The sequence below is a fragment of the Azolla caroliniana genome, unplaced genomic scaffold (genome assembly GCF_043228905.1).
Source record: "Azolla caroliniana isolate FFs.n. ecotype wild unplaced genomic scaffold, voAzoCaro1.0.p SCAF_17, whole genome shotgun sequence".
In the NCBI taxonomy this organism is placed as follows: domain Eukaryota; kingdom Viridiplantae; phylum Streptophyta; class Polypodiopsida; order Salviniales; family Salviniaceae; genus Azolla; species Azolla caroliniana.
Genome location: NW_028230452.1, coordinates 8,024,647 through 8,048,202, shown reverse-complemented (window position 1 = coordinate 8,048,202; position 23,556 = coordinate 8,024,647). Strand labels below are relative to the sequence as shown.

Sequence of the window (23,556 nt, the reverse complement as noted above, 5' to 3'; positions counted from 1 at the left end):
TGTTTTCTCTTTCTCTTTTTATTTTTATTTTTTTATTTTTGTTGGGTCTCTGCAGGGTCCAGAAAGGCCCCCAAGATTTCAAGAGACAAAATATTGAATGGGGAGAGAGAAGGGAAAGGGTCAGATTCTTTCTCATATTTATAGTTAGTACAGTTACATATATAGAGCCTACCATGAAGTGATTATTTATATAGACGTATGTCTATGTGTATGTATCTGCTCTTCTACAATTGCCCATCGTTGCTACTCTGCAAGAGTGTTCTCTCTCATCAAAAACATCTCAAAGGGAGGAAAAAAAAACTTGTGATAGTTATATAAGGTCTTACTATTTATCAGTGTAGCTAGATTTTGTTTTGCTGCTACTAATGGGTTCAACCACAGACACCATTATTACTTTGGATACAATCAACCCCAAAGTATGTTTGTATTGCATATGATGAAATATTAAATTTGTTTTTGGTTAATTTTTTGCATCGTCATCTCTAGATGAAATCACCCAAAGTGTGCAAGAAGAATATACAAAGAATCAATAATGTGTAATGACTTTATAATTAATTCAACATGAAGTTGTAGCTGCGATTCAATTCAATTCATGAATATGATGGAGAGGTTAATAAGCTCTCTGATAGGAAGGATCAATTTGTTGGCATGGTTATCAGGAATTCTTCTTCTCGTAATAAAAAATATTGATTTATTATATTATTATACAAGTCTAGGCCTTCAAAATGTTTCTTGGGTTCACTGAATATTCTATCAGAAAGTCTAGAATGTTTTAATGCTCAAAAATAGTAACGGTTAAGGTTCTTGTGTTGATTTAGAAGATGAGATTAAATGCTATTGATGAACAGGTCCTTGATTGCCAATATGCTGTTCGTGGAGAGATCATTGCACATGCAGAGGTTTATTTCTTCTCTCAATTTTTGGATCATTGAATGAGAGAAATGCATGAGTTCAGCTTAATGCTTTGGAGTTCTCCACATAGATTGATGCAAATTTAGAAAGCTAACATAGTATACAGAAGCGTGAAATTTGCTTTCCCTAAGTGAAGTGATAAACAAAGAAAGAGAGATAAACATCTGTATATAGATCATGCATATATATATATATATAATGTCTGATGATACTTGAAGTAGTGCTAAGTTTGTGATGTTTGGTTTTTTGTATCTAATAGAAATTACAACAAATACTACAGACCGACCCGTCCTCCCTTCCATTCAATGAGGTACTCCCATTCATTATCTCCTTTGAATGCTGATTTCGTGAAGAGAGGAAATTATGAATGTTTGTTATAAGTGTCATAATGACATTGGGTGCTGTTTAATTTTTACTTGGAAACCAGTTAATTTATTGCAATATTGGAAACCCTCAATCTCTTGGTCAGCAGCAAATCACATTCTTTAGAGAGGTATGCATGTCTCTGTCTCTATTGTATTTCTAGCTTTTTCTATTATCTAATCAGACTATTGCTAGATTTAATCATTGTTCATTCCTGACGATGTTATATTGATTAGTCACCACAAGCTGTTTTTTATGTCCCCTAACTATGTCTCCACATGTTCCAACTAGTAATTTGACCAGAGAATTGGTCAAATATATCATAGAACTAAGAAACTAACTCATGTAATTGAGGAAGGGAGGATAATTTGATGATATGGTTACTTGAATAGTACATTTCCTTGAGAGGGATAGACCAAGGGCATTTGGGGAAATATTGGAAACCTGATGGAGTAGAGAGAATAAAGGAAAATGCAGTGGTATAGTTTCTCTCATTTATTCAAATGGAAAGGTTTTGCGGCTCATTAATTAAGCATTGGGATTGTCAGGTGTTAGCTCTGTGTGACCATCCTGCATTGCTGAATAAAGATGAGACACGTCTACTCTTCAGGTATATATGCAAAACATTTAGTTTGAACAAGAAAAAACTTGAGAGATAGCCTTTTAAGATGTGTGTTTTTTCTGCTCCTAGTCCTGATTCAATTGCAAGGGCTGAGGCCATTGTTAGCAGCATACCAGGAAGGGCCACTGGAGCTTATAGCCACAGCAAGGTATATGAAACTGCACTTTAAGCTTACTATTTATTATAGTCTCTCTTCAGATTACTGTTATGAATGCCTGTGGCAATGTGAATGTAAAATGTATTTGTGCATGTGAAATTAATGCTTGAAAGTACCACTCTTTGTGCTACCTTTTCCTTCTAGATGTTTCTGATCTATTCATTGTCAACATTGCTTATTTAATTCTTCTGCAATTGTTTGGAATATCAACATTTGACAGGGTATAAAAGCAGTAAGAATTGCTATCGCGGAAGGGATTGAGCGACGTGATGGATACCCGTCAGATCCAGAAGACCTATTTCTTACAGATGGAGCCAGTCCTGGGGTTTGTGGATTTTTTGTCTTTCTCATCATATCAGTAACTTTAAAGTACAGTAAAAGGACTTTCTAACTAACATTTCCTACACTTCAAAATCATGTATTCATTTCTGTAGGTTCACATGATGATGCGACTAACAATACGCTCTGAGAAAGATGGCATCATGTGTCCTATCCCACAATATCCCTTGTATTCTGCATCTATTGCTCTCCATGGTGGAACCCTGGTAAGTAAAACTTTCTGTCAATTAAAAACTTGGATCGTTTCAAAAGTAACCTTCTATCTTGCCATCAGAAGTACTTACAGTTTTATGGAATCACAAAGATTTTGATGAGATAAAAATTTACTTATAATATTTGGCTTGTTTATACGGTTGAGTAATTATTTAAAGCATAACAGGTACCACAGAAACTTCTGATATTATCTCGGGTATAGGATTAAGTATTTCTCATAATGCAGAAATGTTATCCATAACAGGTGCCATACTATTTGGATGAAAGCAAAGGTTGGGGACTAGAGATCTCTGAATTGAGTTCACGGCTGGAAGAGGCTATCAATGCAGGGATCAATGTGAGAGCTCTAGTTGTTATCAATCCGGGAAATCCCACTGGCCAGGTATTTCTTTGCCCTAAATGATTGAACTGATTCTAAGAAATATGTTTTATCATTAAATAGTTTACAAAATGCAATCTGGGAATGTGTTGTTTTTCAGGTGCTTTCAGAGGACAACCAACGAAAGGTTGTGGAATTCTGCAAAGCTAACCATCTTCTTTTATTGGCGGATGAGGTGCGGTTCCCATTTCCTCTTTTCTTGTGGATTTTGGAGGTTTTGAATAAATTTTCAACTAATGGAGAATCAGAAAATATATATTCAAGTATATGTGATAAGTCATGGTGGATGCATACACAAATGTATGTTAGGACAAAACATGGGGGTATTTATACACAAATGTATAATGATATTGTAAAATGGGGGAAAACTCATGGTGGATGCATACACAAATGTATGTTATGACAAAACACAGGTGTATTTACACACAAATGTATGTAATGACAAAACACTGGTGTATTTATACAAAAATACATAACGATATTGTAAAATGGGTGTATACATACAAATTTATAGTTTATTGAAATATTTCCTTCGATACATAGATAATGCACATATGATCAGAAAACATGGATTTCCTGCTCATATTATAGCAGTTTTTCTAAATACTGGAAAGAAGTCCTTTGTATAGTTTGGATAGTCTATTGACATATTTCTTTTATATATTGACATGAAACTGGCTCACATGCAGGTGTATCAAGAGAATGTTTATGCAAGTGACAAGAAATTCACATCTTTCAAGAAGATAACTAGAGACATGGGCTATACTGAGGAGAATTTCAGTTTGGTGTCTTTTCACTCTACCTCAAAAGGTTGCTGGTTTTCTAAATGTCTATTCATACATTTTAATGCCCACATATATCTTTTTAAGATCATATTGAAAGCTTTCACATTAATCCCAAGTATGAAAAAATGAAATCAGGTTTTTATGGTGAGTGCGGGCGCAGGGGTGGTTACATGGAAGTGAGTGGTTTAGATGCAGATGTTAAAGGCCAGATATACAAAATGGCATCAATCAATCTTTGTTCCAACATCTCCGGTCAAATATTGATGAGTCTTGTGATGAACCCTCCCAAGGTGAATATTTATTGGAATCTATTAAACTAGATTATATATATGGCTATGCATATGCATACGTATACAAACATAGAGAGATTATATACATACATGCATGCATATACACAGAGTCACAGATATATTCTGTAGAGGATTTCAATAATGAGGGAAACTCCTCATTAACTGGCAATTGAGTGAGTGAAAAAATTATGCTGCTACAACTTTATGTTATTCACATATGCATTCAAGGACAAATCCAAGTGAAACTTTTATCTTGATATCATCAATATCTATGTAATGATGTTCTTGCCGTGTCTCCAAACAGAGAAATACTTACTTAACACTGACCCCATTTTTTTGTGAATGCTCTTTAAAACACAGGTTGGTGATGCTTCTTACGAATCATATATCGGAGAACGAGATGGAATACTTTCATCCCTAGCCCGAAGAGCTAAGGTGAGATGCTGAACCCTTCAACTATTCTAACAATGCTACATTTCTTTATGAGTCCTCTATATCCCCAAGGAACCATTTTCCCATGCCACAGATGCTTGTGGAAGCCTTGAACAAGCTGGAAGGTATAACATGCAATGAGGCGGAAGGTGCCATGTATCTCTTCCCTCAGATCCAACTGCCTGATGCCGTGATCAAAGCTGCGAGAGATGCTGGAACTGCACCTGATACGTACTATTGTCGGCGAGTGCTTGATGCCACTGGCATTGTGATGGTACCGGGCTCAGGCTTTCGTCAGGTAAGGGATCACAGTAGAGAGCTGCTTGGAATTAAAGTAAAGAAAAAGGCTGCCTTCTACTTTTTTGACATGTTTGGAAGACAAATGTGTGGGGTGGATGGATGAACTTTCCCCATAGAATATGCTGAATTATTGCAACAGAAACCCAAGAGAGAACTTTGGGAAGTGCCGGAGGCTTGTAGAAACTGTATATTTGTGCATGGTGAAGCAAGAGGCAAAGTTCACATCGTGGAAACTAGGAGTCGGCAACGGATCAGCTCAAGCCTGAACCTAGCCGTTAAACCATTTTTGAACGGTTTGGTGGTATGGTTTCAGTTCAGGCTGGGGAGCTTCCTTAAGCGATTTGAGCTCGGTTTGGCAAGGCTCAAGCCGAATTGAACCGGTTTGGCCAAACTGGTTCCCAAATTGGTTAAGGCTTAATCAATTTGGAACCAGTTGAGGCTTAACTGGTATTGGGATCGGTATAGTTCGATTCAAACTGTTCGGTTCGGTTCAAGTTTGGAAACTCCCAAACCGGTTAAGGCTTAATTGGTTTGGCCTTGTCCAAACCAAACCAGTTAAGCTGAAACCGAATCATTGCTGATTCCTAGTGGAAACCCTAGTGAAACCAACGGAAATTTACCGACAATCTTTTTAGCGATCCCATCCCTAGTGACATTAAAATTGTTGGGTTTCCATCGCTCTTCTTGCCTAGGCATTGATGGTTAGTCCTATTATCACACCTGGTGGAGGGTTAACCTTTCAATAGGAAGTTAACATTTTAAGCATGTCATGTAATATATGCATTAGACTTGGGTATGTATTAGGACGTGTATCCCATCAATCTTTCTTTCATAACATTATCTTGATAACTTACTTCTTTCAATTGGTTGTGTGTTTTTCAGCTACCTGGGACTTGGCACTTCAGAACCACAATTTTGCCGCAAGAAAATAAAATGCCAGATATCATTGCGAAACTCACCAAGTTCCATGAAGGTTTTATGCAAGAGTTTTGCCATTGAATGAACACACAAGGATATGGTCATCACCACGTTCAATATAAAGTTGTTATCAAGCACGCGACAATTAAATTCCTCTAGCGTTGAAAATCTACCAACAAATCGGTTCAATTGCTCTTGGAAACATAGCTACTTAATCTTAAGGATATCCAATATTTTGTGCATCTACGTAAACTCCATGCTACTAATTTTTGTTCACACTCTTCATCTTTCCTCCATTAATGAGAAATCATGTAGTGAGAAAACAACACAAATAATGGGTCAAAGCTTTCTTTGATTGTTATTTTAAAGGCCGATTGCCTTTTGTAAGGCAGTAATATTATTCTCACACCTTGCATTGCATATAAATGTTGATGCCAATGTCACAAGCCCATTTTTTTAAAAGCAAATCATATGTTCTTGATCTCAAACAAGAGTGACTTTTAGTTCACACTCTTAAGGATATCCAATATTTTGTGCAAATCATATGTTCATGATCTCAATCAAGAATGACTTTTAGTTATTACAATATGAGTATATTATTGAACCCATTGCTTGGGATATGAAATTACAACCTTGAATGTATACAAGCTTTACGACTACACTTGAATGTATACGTCAAAATTTTAGAAGAGATAAAAAAACACTTGGGTAGGAATTTGAGGTAATCCAAAGTATCTTATATGATGTGTACCTCCTTCAAGCATCTCCTTCAAGATGATCAAAGTGTTTTGAAATGAATCCAAACCAAATAATGTTTGTGACCATACAAGCAATCAAGTGATCTAGCTCTCTATGAGAATGATTAAAGATTCTCCAAATGAAACCAACCCTAATAATAACCGGGAAGGGGAAGTTTGTTTGTGCAAGTGAATATGTTTTTCTAACACAAAATCTTGATCTGCAAAACACGACTTGGCTCTTGAATCTAAGAGTGTAGAGGCAAGGGTTGAATGGCAATTAGATGTACTAAGTGTGACTCATGCCGAAACAAATCTACTAACACGACCCAGTGAAATGGAACCAATACAAGGTACAAGTTGAGCGTATTATGGATTTTCCAACCAAATGGTTGTAAAATTGGCTGGAATTACACGTATAACATTAACATTTAGTTCACTAAGGAGTTCACACCTACTGGATGGTAAATAACTACAAGGGTTGCAAGGGAGTGCTAGATGATGTAGTTAGAGAATGAAGATCGAGTTTATCACCATGGGATGGTAAATAGCTACAACTTACAAGGGAGTGCTGGATGATGTAATTGGAGAATCAACATAGACTCAATCATAGGTACTTACGTGGTTAACTCGTTTTTCTTGGTCTGAGTGTGGACGAATTAGTGCTATGCATTGTGGATGTACAACGATATGAACAGAAAACGATTCGCTCGGCATAAATTGTTGCATTATTATTATTTGTTTGCATCTGAGCAGATTTGGGGGGCATGATGGCGTGTCGACACATTGGAGTGTGCATGTGAAATGGGTTGAGTTGTGTAGTAGTGTTTGTGGCAAGGGTGGAGGTGTGAAGAAAATGATAGAGAGGCAGGCATGTGTTCATAGTGACCAGTACCACCCCAACCCAAAGCAAAATGTAGAGTTTTTCTTTCCTTTTCTCGGCTCCCCCCAAGAACTTTGGGTGGGGGTTGAGGGTATAACAATGTAGTTTCCACACAATGGAGGGCTAGTTCTGTAATTTCCTCAAAAACCCAACGATCTTCACAGTTAGTTGAAGGAAGGAAGGAAGGAAAGACAGAAAGAAGAGGGAAAGCTTCTTCCACGATCGATCCATCGATCGATCCTCTTCACAGTCGCAGCTTCGGCGATCACCATGGCCATGGCCACGCTCACCCCTCTGTTCAAATGCCGCCAGCGCTCTGCTATCGTTCAGCTCTCCCACACCTCGGCAGCTGTATACTCTCTGATCTCCTCGGTATGTATAAACTTCCCCCTCTTCATCTCTTACGTTTCAGCGTCTTTGAATCCCTGGAGACAACTCTCTGTTTCTCGTAACTTCATTATAGTTTTCTTCTCTTCCATATGTAGTCTGTTCAGGTTCTCTATTCTAGCTCTCCCATTATCGGAATGGATATCTGGGACGCTCGCTTGTTGATGTGGTCTGAGACCAAAGCAGAGCTTTTTCAGCTCCACGATTCAGGTATTGCATTTCTTTTTCTTCTATATTTTTCGTTATTTAATACATAAACGTATAAATTCACACAGCGAAGACGAAATTCTCATGCTCAACTCTAAGTTTGCTGAAAATCACATTTTTTCATTCTAACCTTTGAGGATATTGAGAAAACCTTAAGTTCTTGATAATTTACCCCCGTAACAGAATTTCCCAGCTGTAAATGAAGGCTTTATACACTTTTTTTCATCAAAAAAATATCATTTCTAAGTGAACTAACTATGCTTAACTTTCTTTGGCAAGAATCTTAAAAGGCAAGATTGGCAGACTGCTAATCTATCCTACATTTATGAAATCATGCCTTTTTGTGATTGCACATAGTGAAAGGGAAAACAATGATGAAAAAACCAAATGTCAATGCCAATAAATGTAAAACCGTGATCTATTATTAGCTGTGAGCCACCAACAGGATAAGAAAATACACGTACCAGGATTTGTCTAAACCCCAATTCACATAAGCTGATTTGATGGAGTTTTTTGCTTCTTTGTTGATTTCGGCTTCGGTTTCAGCATCATTACTGGATTTATTTTAGTATTGTATCTTTCAATGACATTGCTTTCTTGACTAATGCCATTGTGTATACTATGTTTTGTAGTTCCCTTAGAAGTAGGCAACAAGGCATTTCTGAAGATTTTTTGTACTGAATATTTCAAAAAGAAAAAGAAATATTGCATTTCTGGAATGGAGAGCATGTGTGATGTTGCTGGTGACCCAGCACTTGGCAATGTGCTCTACTTTTAGCAGTATAAGCAACAGCCTACCCTTATCTGAAAAACTGTTCAGTTTGACTGTTGACATAGCTATGGGTTCTCAATAACATGCTGTAGTGAATCACCATATTGAAGTGTTTCAGTATTCTGAATGTCATTGATTATTGAACTACGAGAAAGAATGGTCAAATTTTGAATTAAATGATGATTACCATGGATTTCATAGACTTAGATTAGTATTCAACACAGGTCCAAGAGTTATGCTCTGTATCCATTCATCCACTCAGAAAATTGGAAGTTTATAAATTCATTGTAACAGTTATATAAACTCTGTTCCTACCCTAACAGATTCCTAAAGCTTGTCTTATGTGTGGACATGCTTCAGGCCATCATTTGGAAAGTTCATTTCCTTTTTCTACTAGTGAATATCTTGTGTTGCATAGAAACTTCATCATCAGAGCCCAAGGCATAACAATTGAAGTCCTTGACTTTCAGGTAGTTCATTTAGATGATTACTGCATACGGAATAGCACGTAAATTCATTATACTTCAAGTTTCTATGTAATCTTCAGTTTTGAATATGTAGGGGTCTCCAAAGGACAAATTGGAGCTGAATGAGCCTCAGGGAAATGTGGTCGGTCTCGATGTTTGTGAAGGTTTCCTTGTTGTGGTAGGAGATACTTTATTAGCCCTGGTTAACGCTTGCTTTAGAAACTTAAATATAAGCACTTCTGAGAATAAATACAAACACATTTCCTACACAGATAGATGTAGAAGCTTTACTAATGGCTTTGCTGCGTAGGTGAAGAATGTAATGGGAAGTGTTCAAATTGGGTGTCTTTTCTTGCCAGGCTACTGAAAATGGATATATTCAGATGTGGAAATTTGATGATGGTTTTATGAAAACCTTTTTATCTGACATGGGAAGAAAAGTAAGCCTTTCTAAAATTTCATTTGACAAGATAAATGTGATCTGAAACTTTTTATTTATACTCTACTTCGTGTTTGAAAGGTTTCACTTGTAACCAAGGATCCATGCAGCATATGCTCAATTAAGTGCAACTACAATGGTAGCAAAGTGAGTTTCATGGTTAGAAGGAAAACCAGAGAGATTTTGGATTCCACACTTTACATTTATGATTCAGCTCTTGACAAATTTTATCATATTGACTTCAGGTTTGCTGCATCTTAAATATTATGGGTAATGTTATAAACTTTGTTTAAGGATCCTTCAATTTATACTCTGTAAACTTAAATGGTACATTTACTTTGAATAGATCAGAAGGGAAAATGCTTGTAACTCATTGCTGGGATAGTGAAGAATTCCAGCAGCTTGCTTGCCAAGTTACACCTGTAAGAATATGTGGATTAAATACTATACTCAAAAGTTAAGTTTACAGATATTTGGTGTGCAATACTACGGAATGTGTTCAAATATATCTGCTAAATATTGTAACTTTTGTGACTAAATAGATCGATAATGGGAAGAATGGATTGGGTGCTGAATCAGGTGTCATGACATTTTTCGTAGACCATATAAAGGGAATTATCAAACAAGAGAAGGTAAATTTAATTGATGGTACGGGATTTAAGTGGCTTTTACTTGGCTGAGTAGTTTTTTTCTTTGGGTTTGGGTGTATAGTAGTCGTGTTATGTGCCGGTAGAAAAGAATTAAGATTAAAATCCCAAAGAATTCAAGTCAAGGAGAATTATCATATGCTTCCTAGCACGATATAGCATTACCAGTAGCACCAACATGGCATTGCAGTATAGTTTCAGTGATGGTAAAGGATTTTGGCCACTTTTCACTGGGTTTAGGGTTAATAGTAAGAAATCAACAAAAGCAAAAAATAAAAAAAATGTATCAAAGAAGAATTAGATATACCTCCTAGCTTGATGTAACATTCTAGTTGCACCAACATGGCATAGAATTTTAGTTGTATTGATGGTAAGGGATTTAAGTTGCCTATCTTTGTGTGAGTAGTAGCCTTTTGATTTAGGCTTATGGTTTATGGTAGTCTTGTCATTTGTGTGTAGAAAAGAATTAAGAACTAAAAAGAAAACAAAAAGTGTAAGTAAAGGAGAATTATAATATACTCCAGACCCCCTCCGTGGAAGAAACAAAGAGATGTTATCATATACACTAGAATCCGTTGAGCAAACTTGTAGTTTTGTTTCTTCTAAAACAAGAGAGGGAGGAGAAAGGGAGATTCAAAACTTGATTATCTAACGTGTGTATACAAATGTTTTATGACTTTGGACAGAAAGATATAGAGGATGATAAATTTTATCTTCTAGGTAAACATGAACCTTATTTATACCTGTTTGAGAAGTTCAATTCTGATGAAAATCATGTACCAAAAGCTCCGATAATCAAAAGGATACCAATGGGAATTCTTGCTAGCATGGTAATAACACTGTCTTAATTTCCCTTCATGATATTCATCCTTTTGTGCTTAGAGAAATGATTAGTAGCCCAACTTTGCAGGAGAATGCTGATGGAAGGACTCATCATGACTTATTGAACTTTAGCTATTCAATCTTGGCTGGACGTATGATGGAAGTGTACAGGTTTATTGAATCTATGAATGACCTCTTGACATTGAAGAAAATGGCTTATTACTGTATGAAACATGAGCTTCTAGATACAGCTATATCCTGCTTTTCACAGATGGGTCGGGCATATGCTGTTTCAGCAATCAATAATAAGAATTGTGGATATGTAAGTCATATTCCAGAAATACCTTTTCTTCTCTTAACTACAGATTTCCAAAATGAGCTTATAATTATATGGGGAAATGCTACAGCCAAACTTGCAAGACACAGAAACAAAAGCTGCTATGGTTGCAATACAGCTCGGCTGCGTAGAAGATGCAGAGAGACTATATATTAAGTGCAAACACTATGATCTTCTTGCAAGGCTTTACCAGGTGTAGTTTGCAGATTATGTTTAGTATAAATATTTTTGAGGTGTAGTTTTTGCAAGAATTTACTAGGAGTAGTTTGCATACAATTATTGTCAAGTAATTTCAGTAATGACTCTCCAAGCATTTGAATGTCGTGAGCCTGTTTTATGCGAGATGATACCATACTTGACTACAAACGTTTAGGAAATGCACAAAAATGCAATAAATGATCAATATGATGTAGACTTGATTGTAGCAATTAGGATTGAATCTTGAAGGTGAATATCTCTGAAACGCTGACAGCGGATGCATATCTTAAGAGTATCAAATTCTTGAGTTACCATTGGATATACTGAGACTATCCTAGAGGGTAGCCTAGTTCTGGAACTATTAGAAGAGATCAACTAAGGGTTAGTTCATTCTAGCCTTTCGGCCATAGATTCCTAGAAAGTGCTACCAGCAAGATGAAGTTTTCATGGCTGATACTATCTCTTTTGCCTCCAAGAAAAAATTGTTCCTGTGTATTGTTCACCATAGGAAGATGTCTGTACAAGCTTAGGAGAAATACCAATTATAGTATCTCATAGGTCGGTTCTAATTAACTTCTACGAAATATATGTAATCATGGTAGATGTTCGGCCTGTGAGAACAATGCATTTCTGGAATCCTCAACTATATTGTGGGTTGTGGCGAATGATTCAATTCACTAGGTAAGGAATAATTGAGCTTTTGGTCTAGAATACTTTACATATGTTGCCATCAGCCACCTACAGTATTGTTTGATAGCTGTTACGTATTGCACATAAAGAAGTTTCATTTGTTGCACTATATGCTCAATTCCTTTCATTTGAAGTCAGGTTCACAATTCACTGTTTCTCATTTTGAAAAAACTATATTAATAGAGTTATTGTAGGCTTGAGGAATTTATCTAACTAGTCCTCAACTTTGTTTTATTGATGGATTTAGACTTGTGGAAACTGGGAGAAAGCAATAGAAATAGCATCCAAATATGATTCTCTAAACTTGAAGAATATTCACCATACCTATGCTAAGCATTTGGAGGCTATTGGTGATGTTCAAAAGGCAATAGGCCACTATGAATCATCAAATACTCATAGGTAACAATTTCTGAATAACTATAATAACATGATCATGCATTGTTAGTGTGCAAACAAGTTCCTTGAAATATTTTCCTCAAAACTGGTAGGAAATGGGCCGTCTTTTTCTGAACATTCAAATCTTGATTGTTATTTATTGTGTTTTATGCTGTGTTCTATTAAATAATTTGGTTCCATGATCATTTTCATGCCTTTGTGTGTCAATCGTATTTCAGATATGAAGTTCCTCGCATGCTTTATTCCATAGGAAGAGTTGATGATTTAAAGAAGTACATGGATGAAAAAAAAGACCCTTATTTACACAGATGGTGGGCAAATTATTGCGAAGCTAAAAATTTGTTACAAGATGCTATTGACCATTATAAATTGGTATGCCCCTTTAGAGGAAAATCACAAGGAATCTATCCACTATCTCAGATTACGGCCATTTTGCTTCCTGCAACAATAAAGCACATGCATTTTCTTCAGAATTTGTTATTGTCTGTGCTTGTATTCACTTTCTTTAATATTAACAAAAGGACATGGCTGAAAAACTTTAGAAAGAATTCTCCATTAAGGAATTTTGAGTCAAGAATTATATGAGCTATTACGGCTTAATGTTGAAGATACAACCTGATTTTAAAAACCTACATTTGCCAGCATCTTGTTCTTCAATGAAATGACATTATCAACGCAATTGAAAAATTACTAGGGAATGTAGCTTTTTAAAAATCACTCACAAGAGAGTTGACTAGTAGTTTTTACATTCTAGGTAGTGGCAGATAATGCTTCACTGAGGATGCCTCTGGCATTGTGCATAATGGCATCAGTCAATATTTCTGTTCCGTGAGATTGCCGTACATTATGTTACTGTTGAAGTAACATTTTGACTCAAAGGAAGTCATCCTCTGTTTCTGTCTGATCAAGTTTGTAAAGTAATTGTTTCAGATTTTTGTGATCATATTTGTAGTGATGAGTGTTGAGACAGCTCTATGAGCTGCAAGAAACTGTCCTTTTTCTACATTGTACACCATGCAAATGACAAAGGTTGATTCCATTCTCATGAAAAACAGAAAATTAGAACAGAGTGATGGATGGTTGAAATTAATGGACACTTAGATTTTTGTTTGCATATTAAACTTCCACTATTTTGTTGATAGAGTTGGTTCTCAAGTGAGGTAAACTATAATAGTACAACGAAAGAAAGAACATGAATTATATTTATTTAAATATATTCAACAACCATACATGTAGATAAGTAAACAGTAAATATAGGCAGAAAAAGAATGCATCATCTAATTTTGCATGTTTATCTCTAGCTCAATGTATCCTATCATGCTGTTATTACTAATCAGGCTGGTGATGCCTCATCTGTGGTAAGGCTCTATGTCTTCCTTGGTGATATGGGTACAGCAGAGAGCATTGTGGCAGAAACTTCTGACCCAGCTGCCACTTTTCAGCTTGGGCAACAGGTACCTCTAGTAATACAGGAAACAGGAAATGAATTTCTATCAAAATAAGCATAAACATAAGCTTTGAAGTTGGATTTTTAAGTATGAAAAACTAGGAAACATTCAACGAGCTATGAAGCTATTTGCCAAGGCTGGAAAGAGTGATTCTGCAGCCCATCTTGCTATGAAACATGGAATTGACAAGGAGCAGCTGTCTCTAGCACTTCAGGTAGAATATAGTAAATGCTTGTTGTTTGTGTTTATTTATTCAGTTTTCAGCTGAAAAACGAGTCATCTATTTTTTACTACCAAGTAAGTGTTATAAATTGCTTTTTATGAGGTAGAGAGGAATGAGTGTTGCAAACTTGGACAAAAAGCACCGCTGACTGTAGCTTCTCTTGTGAATATACTAAGGATAGTGTCTTGGAATCAAGAAGATTTACAGATCATGTCATGCAAGAGGTGAGTGTATAAGAAAAGAGGGTGCATCAGGTAATGATGAATTATAGGTTCGAGTAGAAAGAACTAGGAAGATAATTCAGTTATACCAAATAGTAGTTCAATCAGTGATCACTTCTAGTATCCACCGATGCGCTCTCAAGGTAGAACTTAAGTGGTGATTGGAACAGATGATAGACAGAGACTTGTGCAAGCTAGTTAGCTGATACTGTATTATTTGCATAATGGGCACTGATGATAATGGAGCCATGTCATGGACATTCAGCCCATAAGATGCAGAACTTTCAGAAACCAATGAGTCGGCTACATTAAAAATAGATAACAAATGACACTCAAGGCATCTACCGACGTGCTCTCATGGTAGAACTTAAGTCAGAACTTAAGTGCTGATTGAACAGATGATAGATAGAGACTTTTGTGAGCTAGTTAGCTGATACTGTATTATATGCATAACGGGCACTGATGATATTGGAGCCATGTCATGGACATTCAGCCCTTAGATGCAGAACTTTTAGAAACCAATGAGTCAGCACGATAGATACAAATTATCTACAAGGTTTGGGTTACAAGCGCAATTGTCATTGACATTGTCAAGCCCGTATATGCCATCTCAAAGGCATACTGTCAGATCCCTCCCGTTTTTCTAAACTGTGGACACTTTGGATTACACTCATCGGAGATGTATTTTAGCTTATGGGCGATTGAATCAAGAGAATACATATGTCAAGGGCAGTAAAAGAGCTATTGGAGAATCAATACACAATGGAAACTACAAAAACACAAATGAAGACACATAAAGAAAGATATATAACGTCTCTTTGTAAGCCAGAAAAGCCAGTGAGAACAAGAGATTGCTTTTGAAAATTGTCTCATCTTGAGAGAATTACACTCATTGGAACTGTCAGATCCCTCCCGTTTTTCTAAACTGTGGACACTTTGGATTACACTCATTGGAGATGTATTTTAGCTTATGGGCGATTGAATCAAGAGAATACATATGTCAAGGGCAGTAAAAGAGCTATTGGAGAATCAATACACAATGGAAACTACAAAAACACAAATGAAGACACATAAAGAAAGATATATAACGTCTCTTTGTAAGCCAAAAAAGCCAGTGAGAACAAGAGATTGCCTTTGAAAATTGTCTCATCTTGAGAGAACAAACCAAAATATAAAGATAAATAAATCAGTAAAACTTCCTGAGATACCATGGGAGGTAGATTGTGTGTGAGGCAGTTTAATAAGGGATTTATCATAATATTGCTATATGTGCTTTACATTGGTGAACCCTCTTTTTGAAATTTAGTCTCATTATACATAGCTGATGACAGGGAACAAAGAAAACAATGCTCATATCAGCAAAATATTTTGAAGATAAAGAATTGTTTGAGGAGGCTGTTTTACTGTATCAAAAGGTCAAAGCAAGTTCAATTCTTTTATATTTGTTCTTGAGATATCTGAAAATGAATTCTGAATAGAGCAATGGATACAAAACAATTCCATTTAGGGTGGTGATCTGGAGAAAGCAATTGATGTTTGTGTTCACTGTAAATTGTTTGGTGCATTAAGAGCTATTGCAGAAAACCTTAATGAAGAGACTGATCCATCATTACTTGCACGGTAAGATCAGATGTTCTTTTCTTGCTCATGATGAATCTTTTAAATGTAAAAGTCATTGGTGGGAGAAATATAGTAGTACAATCAATATACCCATGCCAAGTCTTTTAAATGTACAAATAATGGATGGATATAAAATGGTAATCTATAATACATGGAGAGTTTTTTGAACGTACAAGCCATGAGTGGATGCAATATGGCAGCCTATAATACCTATTAAATGAAATCCCTGAATACAATCTGTGAATAGTGATTCCTTTATTTAGCTTCTGCAGAATGGACTGCCACGTACAATGTCTCGATAAGAAAGTAGGTGACCTACTTGGAAGTCCTTTACACATCCTTTTGACCATCAGAACTCAGCTGAGATCAATATTCCTTGATTGGGATGTCTCTTCTTAGATTTATTAATAGTAATCTATGTATGAGACATGAAAGTGGAGTTATAATGGTAATCTAATCCATAAATATTGCTAGCTATAAAGAAGAGAGAAGGAAAAGAAATGGAATAATTATATATCATAAAGAATATAACAATGTGATGTTTTATAGTTCATGGTAAGCATTTAGAGGTGAAGTAGCATCATTTACTCTCTTAAATAAGTTACAGATTCCATTGAATAGGAAATGTTGATTAACATTTATGACAAATACTAGAATGGCTTCCATCTGCAGGTGTGCAGACTGCTTATTGTTACACAAACAATTTGAAAAGGCTATTCTTCTTCTCATTGCAGCGGGTCAACACCGACGAGCATTTGATTTGGTAAGCCCCTAGTTCTCTATAGCTATACTGCAACTTGTTGCTTCGACAATGCAACTTTTTAAGAGAGACAATCATTTAATGCTTATCACTAAACAGGTCCGGCCAAAATAAGACAATTGAAATAAGTTGTTCATAATAAAGTGAAACCTCAAAGATTCAAGACATATTTCATAGCATTTCCTCTTACCAGACAACAGTGTCATTTTACAAGGAAAGAGATCACATTGTAATAATCACAACACCTGATTTCCAAAAAGTAGCTAAATGAATTCAACTGGATTAAAATGAAAAAGGGGAAGAAGTGAATTGAAGTGTCTGATAGGTTCATAATATGAACTTTCATCTTTACAAACCCTATTGGAGATGGAGTGGTTACGCATCACTATGTATACATACAATCTTTATTATCACCGCTGGCTCCCAAGCAATGAGATCTTGTCCTCTATACATCTTTACACATCCTCACAACCTACTTAGACTGAAAGGTATCTCTGTCACACACTTATTCCAACCCTTATTGGACTCTTCCTAATTGATGCTATTACAGTGTATAATCATAGAAGAATTTGGCTGATATACAATGTTCAATCATAGGATGCAATTTCAACAGATGGAGTGCACACTATAGATATGGAGGGGCCATGAGCTCCAGGTGAGAACAGAAGCAAGAAAACTGGAAGAGATTTAATCTGATAACAGGTTATACTTTGGCCCCTTATCAAATGAGTAGATTTCTTCAGCTTTTCTTTGCTGTACATAGTGTGCACTCTCCATGAGGGTGCAGATTCTGAACTTGAATTTAGGTAACCAGAAGGACTTATCTCTTGAGCATTAAATCTAGAAATGTATAAACCAAAAAGGCAATGTGACTGATATACCTATCAACTATTTCTTTTCTGGTGTCAAATATCTACTATATGGTTTTTATCTGATGTATATACCTCTTGAGCATTGAGTTATAAACACAAATATATTCTTGAAATCACTCCTTAATACATTCACCTAATCATATTTTCTACACTTCTTTGATATAGTGCATCAGTGAGAGTGTCCAAATTACAGATAAGATGATGGAGCTCTTTTCGAAGCAAATATCTGAAGAGAACTTGGAAGATTCAAAACATTTATTGACAGCACTTGCTCAATTTTGTGAAGCACAGGGATCATTCCATCTCGCATGTAAAACGTACACACAAGCTGGGGATAAAGTGAAAGCTATGAAAGTGAGTATGTCTTTTTCATGGAAATAAATGAAGCTATAAAATAATTTATGAATCTGATGTTTGAACTTTTGAAAATAATATAATAAAGTCTGTGAGCATATATGAACTGGAATACTGGCATGCACAATTTGGAATAAAAATAAAGTTCCTAAATTAACCTAATAGGCAAAGAATATTTTCTAATCATTACACTGTTATAGTGACTTCTAACTGTAATATCGTACAGAAGTTTGTGATGGTTTTAATTCAAACTAACAATGAAGTTTCTCCAGGTGTTGATGAAATCAGGGGATACTGATAAGATCCTTATGTATGCAAATGTGTCGAGGTAATTTATGAATCGTTATCTTTATTCAAATATGAGAGGCACTTATGGTGATCTTTCTGACCGTCAACATTTGCTATATTCGGATTTTTTCAGGCAGAAGCAACTTTATGTCCTTGCTGCCAGCTACTTGCAAACACTTAACTGGCATAACGATGCAAACATCATGAAGAAAATTGTCCAAGTATGTGTTTTTCATGCTATTAATCACATTTATTTCCTTCAGAAAATGACAGTTCTATTTTTTCCTTAAAGATGTATACAAAGGCGGCTGAAATGGAACTGCTAGCTTCCTTTTATGAAGCTTGTGCGCAAATTGAGATAGATGGCTTTCGAGATTATGAGAAGGTCTTACTCTTTACCTCCATAATTGTTTGGATTTGATGTTATTTTTGCATCATTCAAATAGCTTTGCATGAAATAATCTTCATTTGTATTTTTGTTATTTACCCAATCTATTTTCTTTTCGTCAAATTTAGGCTCTAGCTGCCATGAAAGAAGCACGGAAATTTCTGTCAAAAGTGCAGAGTCCACGGAGGGATGGAAAAATGTATTCCTTGAAAAAGAGGATAGAAGAAGTTGAGCGCTTTGTTGAGGTGAAAATACTTTCTTGGAGCATCATTTAAATATGGTATATATACTCCAAAATTCAAATAGTTTGATATGATAAAGTTTATGTCAAATTTTAATTTTGGCACTGTATAGCCAGATTTGGTGCAGTAGTTAATTACAACTATTCTTAACGATTTATAGATAATTAGCTACTATTCTTAGGATAATGATTGCATATCCTCAAGATATGGTAAATTATTTGAAAATGATGAAAACCATGTCCCAAAAGTTTATACCACATATTTGTGATTATATGAAAATATTTCAGGCACGTCGAATGGTGAAGATTGATCCAAATGGAATGATATCTGCATGCACTCAGCTTCTCACAGACTTAAGCTCCCAAAGAAAAGATCAGCAGGTGAACTACAATCCTTTCATAACAGATTTATTTGCCTTACATTGATGGATATTCTGTTTTCTTCTTGTTTGCTTGATGCACAGGAGGCAGCTCTTCGTGTTGGGGATCTTTATGCATTGCTTATTGAGTTCTATTACAAAGAAGGCAATTTCAGTCTTGTGAGTGTCCTGTGTATAGAACTACAGTAAAGTGATGGTGCGACAAATTTATGTTAGTTACAAACATGTTTCCTGCGAATTGCAGGCATATCAAACAATCCAGCAAATGGACACTTCCAAACTTCCCATTAGTGACTACATTGATCCGAATATAATTACATCAGTATATCAGGTATACGCATGCTCAAGTTGAGGTTTTAAAATAAAGATGATCATTTTGCCTTATTTGCCTTCTTCAAGAAGGATGATGGAACACTTGTTTCCACTATTAGGCTAATGGCATTACACCTTATCATTAGAGCTTTCTGGGATCAACACCTGAGAAAAAGTAGCAAATCAAAAGAGCTCGATAATGATCATACCCTACAAGGAGAAGTTTTTCAGCAAAGGATATGAGCTGAATCCAAATGGCCGTGCTAATTAATTCTCATTTTTCCATTGCATAAATGATCTTTGACCGAATGCTACTTTTCAATGCCAATACCCTTTTTGGTCCACCATATAGGCAATGGCCCTCAAAGGTTTGGACAGTTTCACACCTAATAGTTTCAAGGAAAGATATCCTCAACCTAGGCAATTTTGGCCATGTTAAAAAGAGATGGTTTATCATTACTTTTTGTTTCACCTCATTTTTTCACTTGTATATAACAATGATTGTGTGTTCCTCACACCATAATCATTTCAACATTTCCATTAGGTCCTACTAGAGTGTGCCTGACAACATGGGGCATTGATGCTAGTAACTAAAAGCAAGACTCTTACAATATTGAAAACAATAATAAGCCAAATAAAACAGTAATAATAACTTGTGAGAGCTTTTATCAACCTTCAAATAAGACTTCACTTTTACAGTTACCAAACACATGCATGTTTGACAGACATAACCAATTGCATTTTTACTTGATGACTTCTTTATTTATTATTATTATCGATTATGTATTTTAATTAGTATGCATATATGATTAGAAGCAATAAATATCATTGAGAAGACACAGCATGTCAATTACATCGATTAATTGATTAGTGGAGTACAATTTGCCCCTCCACATAATGATTTTGATTTAAAAGAATATATGGATGCATAGTGAAAAAATCACTAACTAAATAGAGAAATAAATCAAGTGCTTAGGCATATGTAATATAGTAGGTAACTCGACTATAGTTAGTATAGATATGTGAAGAAGGTACCTTTCCATTCATTGTTTGTTAGGAGAAATGCATATTGCCTTACATGTCTTGTTCACAGTTATCATCATCAAATTTTTTAGATGCAAAAAGAAACCTTGGCAAGTTAGATATGAGAATACGTAGATATAAGTCACAATATTCATGAGGGAAACCTTAGAGAACTCCGCAATATTGACATTATGAAAACATTTTCTTGTGCTAGAACCAACTCAAAGGGAGCTAAATGTATTGTAGGTGGTATCTTTTCATTCATTGTTCGTTAGGAGAAACACATATTGCCTTACATTCCTTTTAAGGGGATTGATTGATCGAATAATTGTGAACAAACAAAATAATCAATCCCCTTAAAACTCACCCAATGAAGTCCTCTTGTGGGCAAAGCAGGTGTTACTAATCGATGCATATCATCATCATTTTTTTTAGATTCAAAATCAACTTGGACAAGTTAGAGATGAGAAAAATAGTCATTGATGCCTGATTAATAGGTAGATATAAGTCACAATAGGTAGATATAAGGAAAACATAAGAGAACTCCATGAAATTACGAAAAAATTTCATAATGCAAGAACAAATTCAGAGGGGGGATAAAGTGATTGTAGGTGGCTTATGTATGGTTCCAAATGTGAGTTACCTTGTGTTAGAATGTAAGCCTCACTTTCACACAACCCTATTGTTGTTACTTAAATTCTATTGCATATAGAATATTAGGGTATGTGAAAGTTCTTGCATCCTAAAGTTGGAGCAATCACTGGGAATGTTTCATTGTATTTAGTGGTTGTTGGAAGAATTCTTGGATGTGTTCTATATCACCCTTGTGAAGAGTATGTAAAAATTCTTGCATCCGAAAGTTGGAGCAATCACTTGGAACGTTTCATTGTATTTAGCGGTTGTTGGAAGAATTCTTGGATGTATGTTCTATATCACGCTTGTGAAGAGTATGTAAAAGTTCCTACATCCTAAAGTTGGAGCAATCACTTGGAACGTTTCATTGTATTTAGCGGTTGTTGGAAAAATTCTTGAATGTGTGTTCTATATCACCTTTGTGAATTATGGAGGTGTATCCAATACCCACTAGGTGATCACACAACGAATACCATCAAATCTTAATAACAAAATGTTAGAAAATAGGTCCCTCTGGATGGGAAGAAAGTGTTAGGAATTTGTCCCTCCTACTCTTGTCCGCTCAAAACTTCCCCTCAAGCTCAACTTGAGGTCGAATTGCTGAGTTAGTGTCTGCCGAACCTTGTAGTCGGCTTCTTCTAGCGTCTTCTTGCCTTGTTCGCGCTCCTTGAACAGTCCGGTTTCGCTCTCCATGACCTGTTTGGTCCCGTGCACCTCGACCCTCTCGATAAGCTTGTCTACTCATAAGGTCCATCTCAACTCCTTCATTATTGTGACTCTGAGGTTCCTCTGTGTCGATGTCGACTTGCGCTGGCCTTCAGTTGATTCAGATCCTCTGAATCAAACACCTCTTCCAAATCGAGTGCCCACGATTTGTTCTAGCTCTTCTCCGAATTGGCTGTCTCCAATTCATCTTCAACCTTCATGCCCTTCACCACGTCAGACCATGTCTAGGTTTTGGCCTTCTTCCTCCAGTCAGCTTTGTCCTTCTTGACTCTTCTGTCATCGCCGCTTGTTCTGACTTTATCGGATGTGCCAACTTCTTCAGTCGACTTGGCTTCCTTTTTCTTCTTGTCTCCCCCTGCTTCGGTTGTTTCCTTCTCTTTGGGTGTTTTTCTGGTTTTTTTTCCGGTTCTCCCCGTACCAATACTGGTTCCCCCCCTCAAGTGTGGCATGTCGAGATGCTGAAGACCAAGCATCGCCGAGAAATGTTGCAACTTGTCGGTTCCGAGGGCCTTCGTGAAGATGTCGGCAACCTGCCGATTCGTCCGGACATACCAGAGTCCTACTTTACCGCTGGGGACCCTCTTGCGCACAAAATGATAATGCACTTCTATGTGCTTCGTCCCAGCATGGAACACAGGGTTCTTGGCTAGCTGCGTGCTACTAATGTTGTCACAATAGATCGGGATAAGAGTTGGTACTTCAATCAAGAGGTCTTGCAACAACCGTCAAAGCTAGATGGCTTCACAGGTGGCGACGGTAGCGTCCCGATACTTAGCCTCAGTGCTTGAAAGAGCCACTGTTGGCTGCTTTTTGCTGCTCCATGCAACAACTGCGCTACCTAGAGAGAACATGTAACTGGAAGTGGACTGACGATCCGACGCATCACCGGCCCAGTCGGCATCCGTATATCCGACTAGCTTTTCGGTTATACCATGTCAGCATAAAAGCCCCCGGTCCTTAGTGCCACTAACATACCTCAGTATTCGGTGCACACACTGAAGGTGCTTCATGGTGAAGAGAATATGCAGAATATTGCTCGGCCACAACCGAGTCTTAGGATCAACCACAGAAAGATGGGAATAGGGAGAAGAACACGTATACACACAAACAATATGAGAGAGGGATATGGTATCTTCATCATATCCGCCTTCTCTGCCTTCGTCTTTGGGCTTTGCTTATCGGATAACTTGCAGTTTGCAGGGAGTGTCGATCCGACCGGTTTCGCATATGACATGTTGAACCGCTGAAGCACCTTTGTCACGTACTTCTCTTGTGACAGCCACAATTGCTTTGTTGACTGGTCCCGGATGATATGCATCCCCAGTATTTGTCTTGCTGGACCCAAGTCTTTCATTAAGAAGGTTCGGTTCAGGGC

The 23,556-nt window shown here is 36.5% G+C and overlaps 2 protein-coding genes across 6 annotated transcripts; both read left to right on the top strand.

Moving 5' to 3' along the window:
• The first annotated feature begins 197 nt into the window (after positions 1–197).
• LOC147853058 (alanine aminotransferase 1, mitochondrial-like) lies at positions 198–6,071 on the top strand. The gene is made up of 15 exons (XM_087333005.1): positions 198–416; positions 849–899; positions 1,172–1,222; positions 1,340–1,405; positions 1,824–1,885; positions 1,967–2,045; positions 2,275–2,379; positions 2,489–2,599; positions 2,851–2,988; positions 3,086–3,160; positions 3,675–3,795; positions 3,906–4,060; positions 4,421–4,495; positions 4,587–4,790; positions 5,675–6,071. Exons 1-15 carry the CDS (start codon positions 366–368, stop codon positions 5,789–5,791), a joined length of 1,461 nt encoding a protein of 486 aa, XP_087189131.1. The 5' UTR covers positions 198–365; the 3' UTR covers positions 5,792–6,071.
• Positions 6,072–7,565: 1,494 nt separating this feature from the next.
• LOC147853057 (uncharacterized) lies at positions 7,566–20,468 on the top strand. Of its 5 annotated transcripts, XM_087333538.1 has the most exons (27): positions 7,566–7,702; positions 7,816–7,927; positions 9,057–9,166; positions 9,258–9,341; positions 9,523–9,603; positions 9,684–9,847; positions 9,949–10,024; positions 10,145–10,234; positions 10,936–11,079; positions 11,160–11,393; positions 11,479–11,601; positions 12,544–12,695; positions 12,911–13,064; positions 14,030–14,146; positions 14,229–14,354; positions 15,916–15,999; positions 16,092–16,204; positions 16,877–16,967; positions 18,002–18,190; positions 18,463–18,518; positions 18,612–18,699; positions 18,771–18,863; positions 18,995–19,111; positions 19,396–19,488; positions 19,572–19,646; positions 19,732–19,818; positions 19,919–20,468. In XM_087333538.1, exons 1-27 carry the CDS (start codon positions 7,601–7,603, stop codon positions 19,943–19,945), a joined length of 2,982 nt encoding a protein of 993 aa, XP_087189664.1. In that variant the 5' UTR covers positions 7,566–7,600; the 3' UTR covers positions 19,946–20,468. The 5 variants fall into 5 exon arrangements, 4 of the variants coding, with proteins under 4 accessions (XP_087189664.1, XP_087189666.1, XP_087189665.1 ...); XR_015531326.1 differs by lacking the exons at positions 19,732–19,818; positions 19,919–20,468 and having other exon boundaries at positions 18,995–19,146; positions 19,572–19,605; XM_087333540.1 differs by lacking the exons at positions 12,544–12,695; positions 12,911–13,064.
• The last annotated feature ends 3,088 nt before the right edge of the window (positions 20,469–23,556 follow it).

Coding starts and splice junctions, on each gene's coding strand:
- LOC147853057 (XM_087333538.1), top strand. CDS start 7,601: ATGGCCATGGCCACGCTCACCCCTCTGTTCAAATGCCGCCAGCGCTCT. Junction 9,848..9,948: donor TTTTATCATATTGACTTCAG/GTTTGCTGCATC, acceptor TACTTTGAATAG/ATCAGAAGGGAAAATGCTTG. Junction 16,000..16,091: donor CTGTTTTACTGTATCAAAAG/GTCAAAGCAAGT, acceptor AATTCCATTTAG/GGTGGTGATCTGGAGAAAGC.
- LOC147853058 (XM_087333005.1), top strand. CDS start 366: ATGGGTTCAACCACAGACACCATTATTACTTTGGATACAATCAACCCC. Junction 900..1,171: donor AGATCATTGCACATGCAGAG/GTTTATTTCTTC, acceptor TGTATCTAATAG/AAATTACAACAAATACTACA. Junction 4,496..4,586: donor CCCTAGCCCGAAGAGCTAAG/GTGAGATGCTGA, acceptor CCCATGCCACAG/ATGCTTGTGGAAGCCTTGAA.